The 10,498-nt window shown below is 35.9% G+C and overlaps 1 protein-coding gene across 3 annotated transcripts in view; it reads right to left on the bottom strand.

Annotated features, from left to right (window-relative positions):
- Positions 1 to 444: 444 nt before the first annotated feature.
- Myb (MYB proto-oncogene, transcription factor) overlaps positions 445 to 10,498 on the bottom strand; it is a 32,780-nt gene continuing 22,726 nt past the window's right edge. For all 3 annotated transcript variants that reach the window (XM_048798666.1, XM_048798672.1, XM_048798679.1), the window contains one exon: positions 445 to 1,785. In XM_048798666.1, the coding sequence (XP_048654623.1) occupies positions 1,669 to 1,785 (117 nt within the window). In that variant the 3' untranslated portion in view covers positions 445 to 1,668. The remainder of the gene's footprint in view (positions 1,786 to 10,498) is intronic.

Raw genomic sequence — 10,498 nt, 5'->3', positions numbered from 1 at the left:
CTAGTTTTGGAGTTATATACTTATTGAGAAAGTAAATATGTATTTTAATTTTATATAACATTGAGTTCACTCTTGCCATTAATTTATGTTAATAATTATAAAGTGACCCCTAAGTTTAAGCCTGCAATTGGCTCTACTACACCCTACTCATATCTGTGATATGGGTACTTTCATAAATGAACTCTTTTTGCATTATCCCAACTAAAAAGCTGCCAGAACCTCTACTGATATATTTTGGAAGGTTCTTCTCAGTTGTCACTATAACTATTTTATGAATGATTTAATTTGGTTTGCTTGTTCTTCTTTCTCCATAGTAATGAATCTTGCTTCTTCCAATGAAGCTCAGATAGCGTGCAAATTTTTGAAAGGAAAAGTGCATGGAATTCATTCTGTTGAAAAAATTATAACTACATTCACAATCATAAATAAGAGAGAAGTCAAAAATAAGTAAAATAAGGGCACAGCTTTATTTTGCTACAAGGCAGTAAGTACACTGTCATATCAAAAGTTCAGTGCTGGCCATCTTGCACTGAATGTTCTTAAGGCAGAAACTGACTATTGACCTCAGTCTTCGTCTCCCCCAGCTGCAAACGTAGTATCTGTGAGGCAGTTCCGAAACCATACACTTAGAAACCCTGGGGGATGTTGATGGAACTCAGAATCCCTGAATTAAAGAACAGTCAGGGGTTGAAATCAAAACAAAACATAGGACATTGACAACACAGATCTCCCAAAAAAAGAAGTGCAATGCATGCTTTTTTAAACCAACAATTACAAAAAAAAAAAAACAAAAAACCACACACACACACAACAACAAATGCAAAATCTCCCAAACAAGTTTTCCAATGTATTACAAAAGGAAAAAAAATGTATACATATAAAAAAATAAAACAGGTCGGAAATACTAGTGCATAGTCAATTACCTAACACCAAGTTTTTTTTTTTTCTTTTCAACCAAGCTCTACTGCTCCTCTGACACTAGCAGCATGTCTACAGGCTAAGACCATAGCAGCAAAACACATTTTTCATTTGGCATTTACAAAATTAAATTACTGAATAAAAATATAATTTTTTATAAAACTATTTCATACAGTAATAATTTTTAAAGCAAGCTAAAAAAACTCAAAATGGTTTAGTACAATTAATGTACCTCCAATGTTATGAACCATAAATGAGCATTAACAATCTCTATTGTCTCGTGATATTTTTCAACATTTATAGTAATGCTTTTACTGATTTAAAAAAAAATCTATTCATATGTTTAGTGATTGAGAAAAGAGAAATACTGGAGTACCTCTTGTGTAAAATTTCAAAAAACTCATCATAGGCAAAAATACTGATCTGTTGGATCCTCTAAAATACAGATAAATCATTTTATGCTTTTTTAAAAAAATCTGCACAAGATAATAACAACTGGTTACAATTCATTACCTAATAATTTAGGTAAGACCGTTATTTATTTATTTAAAAAAAATCCTTTTAGTTGAGTGAAATCTAATAAGATTTCATCCAACTAAATGCGCTTATGCACTTGGTGCTGCTCTCAACTGTTGTACCACAACAAAAATAGATTCTTCACCCAATCATGAAAAGTTTCATGTCGAGGAATGACATATCCCAAGTCAACTTGAAGTGTTCTGAAAATCATAATGCTTTTCTGGAAACGTCTCACATAACCAGAGTCCGGGCTGAGAACGCGTTCACATATTTGCGAGCCTGACCGGAAGCCGTCATCTGATCCTCCATCTTTCCACAGGATGTGGGTTCCCAGGCGCTGCTACAAGGCTGAGGGGGGAAGAGGGTGACAGCAGGGTGAGACCAGGAAGCACACACAGAGAGTCCAAAAGGGATTCACAATCCCAGAAGGGCCAGCTGCCACATTTTGGATGCCAGAGGCAAGTGGTTGACACCAGGAAGCCTTTGTGGACAGATTTCAACTCCTTGACATCCAGAAATCCAGCATCCTTAAGTGACATTGATGGTCAGAACTGCTCACTCCTAGGAAGGAAACCCCACTCCAACTGATTTCATAAGATGGGGCCACGGCTTCATACTGGAATGCCTTGAGGCTGGAGACAAGAACAAGCATAATTCTCCAGACATTGCCTGGGCATTTACTCACTAAGCAAACTGGTGAGTGCTGGGGCCATGAAGCTCATGTAGGTGAAGGAATTGATCAACATCTGCTAAGCATCTGCTACTATATCTTTTCATAATTAATTTAGAAATATCTGTTTCACAGTATAGCTTAATTTTTATTTAATTTTTTGCGTGTTGGGGATCAAACCCAGGGCCTCACCCACATGCTAGGCAAGTGTTCTACCACTGAGCTACACCCTCAACCCTCAGTACGGCTTAATTTTTTAAAGACACACTCCATGTTGCCCCAAAGTAAAGTCTTTAGTATTTAGGAAAGTATTTATGTCCCACTTAGTTCCCAAAGGGATTTAATACGGTTACAAAATAAATACAACAGGGCTATAAAAGTGCAGAAAGCAAGATCACAGGGAATCAACATGCATAAAATAAATAATATGAAACAGGGCAAGATTTGTACACAAAACGTCACCAAATGCAGTGCCCCAGAGAGATGTAGGCTACCAGTTTGAACCTGGGCTCTACAGCAGTCAGTGCAGAGGGAAACAAACATAAGCAGGTGTAAGATTTGGTACCTTAAAGTCAAAAGAAGCCAGTGGCTCAGGAAAAAGCACTACTCCTGATCTAAAAGGAATTATCTTCCAAGGGACAAAAGAAGAAAAAGAAAGCCTTTGCTTTCCAGAACCTAAAGTGTCCTTAAAGAGAACAAATGCAAAGGTATTTCTCAACAGGTGGAACCAACTAGGGAGCGGGGGATGTAGTGCAGGTGAACAGAGGATGGAAGACGGAGGGAGTGCTGGGGCACTGCTGTAGGGGAAGGGCAAGAACAGGCACAGTCAAGATAGACAGGTGGAAAAACAGGAGTGTAATCCTTGTGGAGAGAGAGCAAGAAAGAGGCAGGAATCTGCAATCTGTGCACTGTTGGTGGGGAGTATGGGGGAGCAGGGGAGAGAAAGGGATACAGTGGTTAAATGATGGCATCCTACTCTGTGCTGCCAACTCATCTTAGAGTTTCAAAAGCCCTTACTCTATGCTGCCAACTCATCTTACAGTTTCACAAGTCTCATCACATTTAACTCTCACAAAACAAACAAACAAACCACCTGTGGTTTGTGAATTTGACCTTGGGTGGGATTCAGGAGCTCATACCCCTAATGAGTGCAAGATGCTGCTTCCAGGAGAGCTCTCATCAGGAAGAATGCAAGTGTCTTGATAGGCAATTTGGAGACTCAGTCACCAGGGATTTGGGATCCAGGAGGAAGTATGGAGGTGGGGTGTGAGGGTCATCAGACTTTTTAGCAAAGAGGTCTGATAATTTTGATTGAACAATGTACTGGTATAGTAGTGACCAGACATGAACAAAGTTCCAGTGGTATAAGATCTGCAGTGTCATATTCTTCTTTAGGACTAAGAAACTCAGGAAGTTTCTTAGTCCTTCCTGAGTTTCTTAGCTGTGCCATTTTCCCACCAATGTAAATAGCACAGTTGAGTACACATGTTTACTTTGAAAGCTCAGTAGCTCCATATGTAACTTGAAACACTGCATAGCAAAATGGATTATCCTAGTATTCCCAGGAACTGTGGATCACAAAAATGACAAGATAAAGATGATAGATAGGTATTCTGGGTTGATTCTCACACGGAGTCATATTTACTATTTTCCTGACCAAAATCACCATGGTAGTTACAGCATTCTTTGAATCAGTTCTGAGTAAATGATGTTTCCCTAGACTTGAGCATGTGGATTAAATACACATGTTTTTCTGGTATATATCTATCTATCCATTCAAATTATACATTTTAGTTTTATTGATTGCTTATATGTTATTGCTAAAATTTTCTAACTGGAACACTAAATTGACACATGTGATTGATTTTAAAAAATAAAATGTAATGTTATCTTTTTAAATTATTGAGCAGTCATTGTGGCAAAATGGGATATGCAGGTGCTACCTGTGAGGTCAAAGGTCAGTATGGTTTATCTACCACTAAGTTATTTAGGGCTGTTCTTAGAAGCAATGCATAGATAGATGCACACATCAACGAGCATGGATATTGGGGGTGTGGTAAGGGGTACTGGGGTTTGAACACAGGGGTGCTTAACCACTGAGCCACATCCCCAGCCCTTTTTATTTTATTTCATTTTATTTTGAGTATTAGGGTCTCACTAAGTTGCTTAGAGCTTCAAACTTGCAATCCTCCTGTCTCAGCTTCCAGACTCACTGGTATTACAGGCATGCCCCACCATGCCTGGCCAGAGGACAGATATTAAAATAAGCGACAAATAAGGAAGCAGAATGAATATCTTCATATACTAATATTTTATATGTATATTTAAAATTTACATAGAAATCTATGCAAGAAAATACATATATTGAAGCAAATGAAGGGATAAGAAGAAGGAAAGTGAGAACAGATAAAGAATTGAACAGCAAACAAGAGGATTATTTCTGTTTTTCTGTGATTAAGAATATTTCTACTTAGCCGGGCTTCAATTAATATAAAATGCATTTTCCAAATGTGTAAATTAAAGTATCTTAAAATAATCGTATTTGCTTTTCCTACACCTCCCGGTAAAGGTCAAGTTCCGATCCTTGTCTCATCATATTCAGGTTGACTCAGAACTCCCAGTCTGTTCAGGAGAATCTAACACTAAGGATTTTCAACATACTACATTTCCAACTTCATATATTTTCAATTTGACATGTGACTGTGATTTTTGACAGATTCCCCACATGGTTCATCACTTGATTCACATGTGGTTCTTCCTCCAGGACTAGATATGTAAAATGACATTGATATAAAGAAGGTGCCGTATATTTTTAGTTAGTGTTTGGAGAGAACTTTTAAATAATCAGCTTCTCTTAAGACAAAAGAGAATGTACTAAGAAACTAATGAAAATGACTGAAATATTCTAATTCCTTGGACATATAACCCTGATGCTTAGAGCCTGGGATGGGCCAGGAACACCTGATTCTCCCAGGATAGACAAATACTGGGATGTATTAGCCACTGTGTACAGTAACAAAAAAAGCCAGCAAGGTGAGCCAGGAATCCCCCTTTCTATACTGAGAGCACAAAGCAAGAACAGCTTTCAACAATGAACATGACAACACTGGTCAGAACAGACACATACTGATGGTGTAATCACAAAGATCAGAAGGTTGAGCACTCAGGTAAAAAAGAATGGCTCTCTTTCTCCCTTCCTACCTTAAACCCAGGGCCCTACACCAACTTTTAAACAGAATAGCTTTGAAAAATATCAAATGACCTTGTGCTAGAAGAATATTTTTTAATACTGTCATATATATCTTTGTGCATCCTCCTTATTCCCTCTACCTAAATTTTAGTTTTGTTTACATGAGGGAACTGATAAGCATTACAGATGTCTGCCTCTGAATTCTTGTTCCATTACTAACCCATGGTGCTATTTCAGACATGTCACACCATCCTAATTCATTTCAACATTAATAATCCTACCCACACATCCTCCTCCCATTGCTGAGGAGTCACCTTGCTTATCCTGCAATGTGCCTTTCATTGCCCCTGGGCAGAAATGAACTATAAACAGTCTGTCAAAGCTTTAACTGGGATATCCTGTTGAAGCACTTTGAATAAATACCCAGATCCTTCCTAGAAAACATAAGAAGTGAAATGAGAAAAGACCATGTCCACAGGTGGTTTTCTGTCAGAATTAGATTATCTTCACAATTTCATTTAGAATCTTAGGTATTTTTCATCACACTGAACACCTGCTATTATGATCATATTTAGATAGCAGCTTCACACAACATTTACTGATGTCAAGAACCTGTGTTTTACAATTTGAAGACTTCATAAGAAATTCTTACAAACCTAAAAAATATTCTGGAATATCAAACTGGTGAGATGGTATTATGCTTTTATTTTGTTTTGTTTTATAATAGTAAGCCAGTATAAATGGTGTATGAAAGAATAAGAAGTAAGAATTTTTTGATTATACTATTTAGCTTATCTGAAGAAAGCCCTTATACTGGACAAAAATTCCAAAGATCCGGATTCCTTGCCAGAGGGACATCTTTTTACAATGTATTAGTTGTAAGAGGTAATATTGAAATCTTTGGTGATATCTTGAAGTCAGATCCCTGACTTTACACTTCAGCAGAAGTGTTGCTAAGGTAGGGCCAATGGATATTAAACTTTCCTTTGTATATTTCCCTATGTCATTTGCCAGTAAATGGATGGGACTGGAGAATATCATGCTAAGTGAAATAAGCCAGTCCCAAGAAAACTAAAGGCCAAATGTTCTCTCTGACATGTGGATGCTAATCCACAACAAGGGAAGGTGGGGAGGGGAAGAATAGAACTCCATTTGATTGGAAAAGGGGAAAGGAAGGTAAGGGAGGAAGGATGGAAATAAGAAAGATATAGAATAATATATGAATATATTACCAGTATAATTCCACATCATGTACAACCATAAGAATGGGATCCTAATTAGAATAAGGTATTATATATATATATATATATATATATATAGTATGTCAAAATACACTCTACTGTCATGTATATTTAAAAAGAAGAAAAAAAAAAAAGGACCTCAGGTGCTTAACAACATATTTACCTATTCCAGAACAAAGCAATTAAATGTCTCCAACTTCAGAGTTGCTGATTTTTCACAGGAAAGAGTCTTAAAATTTAGGTGATTAAAGGCCCAGATGGAAGATGCCTCATTCACCAAGGCCTCCATTTCCCAAACCAAAATAAATAATAGCTAACGGAGATGGGCCCTTCCCAGCTATGGAGTTTGTCCCGGATGTCTTTAGAGGTCTCTTTATCTCATGTTTATAGACTTCCCAACAGTTTATATCACATAGCCCAGGGTGTCACAAGTGTTTGAAAGAACAACTTTTTCCTTGGCCACATTAGTTCCAGACTACTAAGATTAAGACAAGTGCCAAATTGCTGTAAAGCAATTCTGTCTTTGCTGGCGTCCCTAAAGAAGATTCTATCTCAGAGTGTTTATTCTCAATGTCACCAAAACAAATGAAAAATTCACTTCTTATAATGTTTGGTCAGGGTACCCTGACTCTGGGCTTAATGCAGCTTCTCCCTTCATTTAGCCTTTCTCAGTTCAACCTCAAAACCTCACAGAGAAAATTTGCTTAACTTATAACATTTATTAAAAGGCAGGTTACTGAAAATACTACTGACAGCTACATGAATTTTTGCTGGGGTAAGTGGAAAAAAGTGACCAAAAGGAGAAGCAAATGAGTGTGGAGACATCCAGGGGAACAGATCAATAAGGCATACTAAGTCAACACTCAGAAAGATCTCTATCACAAGCAGACTGTTTCCATGCCAGTGCAGCAGAAAGGAAAAGAAAACCTATAAATCAGCTGTTTTGTCTCCATAATACGAAGAGGTCTGAGGGCCTTTATTTCAGAGAACTAGTTGAAATGGTTATCTCTGGTCCACTGACATTCTTCTGTAAGAATGGATCAGGGACTACTACGCTAGAGGAAATAATATACCTTAGCTGAAAAGAAGACCAGGCCATTGGTGAGGTCTTCTTACCTGCCTTTTTAAGGGCAGAGACGTTGTGCTGCCATTGAGCACCAGACACTGGTGTGCCGCCATCTTGAAAGCAATATTAGGTCCATTTGATATTCATAGTAACTTTATGTGATGAGTGGAGGTCATGCCATGTTCCCCAGTTTATAAAGAAAACAATTTAATTAATTTAATGAATTAAATTCATTCAAGTAGGAAATGGTGGAGTCCAGATCAGAACTCATATGTGAGCAACAGAACCTGGGTTCTGATCTGGACTCCACCATTTCCTACTTGAATGAATTTAATATATAAAATAATGAATTTATCACAAATAAATCATATAGTGGTGGGAGCAATCCAAAACACACAGAACTTAAAATCCAAGGTTGAAAGTGAGTTTTAATTTCTAGTAATAATATTTTAAATTTTTTTGACGTTGTATAAATGTGTTTAATAATAATGGGGAAATAATTGGGAAATTTACTTAAATTAAATTCACTGTTTTAAAAAAGTGAGGCCATGACAAGCCAAGTCAGGAAATTAAAATTTAAGGCTGTCATTCTGTGGTTACAAAAAAGAGGAAAGTGAGTGAGTAAAAAGCATATGAACATATCTTTTACACTTGAGTTTTAAATAAGAATAAAAGGAAATTATAATTTAAGAGAAAAATACAGAAGTTCAGGAGGTTATAACTTGTAAAATGTCTACCTTAAGAAATATTTATTAGCATAATGTATTTATTTCAACATGTACAACAAATTGAAAGCATATTGAGGAAAATAGGCAGAGTTTTCTCCTTGTCTTTTCTCTGCATGTCTGCCTCAGTATCTCTCAGGGTAATTTCTGAATGGTAGAATCCAGTGGTATTTCACAGTGAATTTGTCTTTCCTACTCAAATAGCAAGCTTTCTAAGCTGAATATTTTTGCTACTACCTCACATTTGTGAGCATTTTAGAAGATTCTAGACTCCATCTCTACCTTACACAATTTGAGGGAAAGGCTGAGTACTGGCAATGGCACAATGTGAAAATCTCAAATATAATGAACCATGCAAGAAAAAGAAATATCAAAATGTCTCAGAACATTTTACTTTAAGGATACTGTTTGATTTTTGTTTTTCTTCAATGCTGGGAATCAAACCTAAGATCTCAAGCATATTAGGCAAGTGCTTTACCACTAAGATACATCCCCAGCCACTATGTTTGCTTTTATAGTTTAAAATTAAAGCATCTTTAAAAACAGAGAAATACAATTAGGATTGTGCAGCTACCACAAATTCTTTGGAAAAAGATTAAGTATCACATAGCCCAGGATGTCACAAGTGTTTGAAAGAACAACAAGTTAAGAAACAAACATAACAAGATTGTGCATAACAACCTCTATTTAAGCCTCTACTTATTTAAGTTAACTAATTTAATCTACATACAGATTTTAGATCAGGGGATATATGGAAAGTTCTGAGTTATTATTCATTGTGTGTCAATGACAATCCACATAACCATGGGCATACTTAGCACCCTGATTTTGATCTCTGCATACAATTTCCCACTGAAATGACTAAGAGCACCTTGGGGGAAATGGCTGATTCCAAGAAGAGAATGAGGAAATGTGTTTATTAAAGTCACTTAAAATAAATAAAATCGAAAATTCTGTTCTCCAGTGATACAAGTCACATTATAAGTACATATGACTAGTGGCTATCAAACTGGACAGCAGCATATTAGACATTTCCATCACTGCAGAGTTTCTTTTGGAAAGCACTGGGCTAGCAATTAGAAGACATTTAAGAGACCTAAAAACCAAATACAGTGTGTGAAGTTGTTTCAATTTTGATCATACAAGCAAATATCATTTTTTTGATTGATAAGAAAATTGAAATATGCCCTAGGAATTAGAATATAAATTATTGTTAATAATGTGTGATAATAGTATTAGGTTGTTTAAAAAGGTGTTCTATATTTAGATATACTCTGCAAGTACATAAGACTAGAATGTTATATTGTCTGGAATTTAAAATACTTCATTAAAGACTTTTGATAAAGGTAAATGTTAATAATTGTTAGGAACACAGCATATCATAACAAAACTCACAGCTTCTTTCATTGCTTTGCTTCCATTTTTTTGGTGGTGCTGGGGATTGAACCCACGGCCTTTCACACATTAGGTAAGTACTCCACTACTGAGCTACATCTCCAGCCAATCTGCATTTCTAATTTTAAAATATCAGATGTAACTTATACAAATTTATAAACATGTGTATTCTTATATATATTAGAAGCAAAACCATAAAGACCTAGTGTATGGGTCTTAAAAAGTTTACTAATTGCTCTATCAAAAACCTTATTGGCATAATTAGGCAAGGATGATTAAAACTCGAATGACTGAGCACAGAATTCCAGTTACTATAGTGTTAAATAAACTGCTCTTGTGCCTAAGCAAAGTTATTTGGAAAATAAGATGTAAAACCTACTGCACTATATAAGTGGCAAATATTTTACATTTTAGAGGTATTCAAATTTTAAAATATTTGGGGAATCATACTTTGTTTCAATTAAAAGTATTGCTATGACAAAAATATCTGGATGGCTTGTTCAAAATTCCAGTTAGTATTTGACATAAGTACGAATTACAAAAGTTATAGACTGTATGAAGTACTCTTAAGTTAATAGCCAGCTCATTTAATGAATGCAAAATGCCTTCAAAAATACCATGTGTGAAAACTGTGCATTATTAGGTCAAATTGGATTATCAGTGGAAATATATGGAATGGCATTATGTTTTAAACAAGCAAATCACAAAAATGCATGAAAACACAAACAGTGGTTTCCCCCTATTCTTGGTTTTGCTTTCTGTAATTTCAGTTAC

Source organism: Marmota marmota, unplaced genomic scaffold (assembly GCF_001458135.2).
Source record: "Marmota marmota marmota unplaced genomic scaffold, marMar, whole genome shotgun sequence".
Taxonomy (NCBI): domain Eukaryota; kingdom Metazoa; phylum Chordata; class Mammalia; order Rodentia; family Sciuridae; genus Marmota; species Marmota marmota.
Note: the sequence above shows the minus strand (reverse complement) of the source record. Positions and strands in the feature narration are given on the sequence as shown.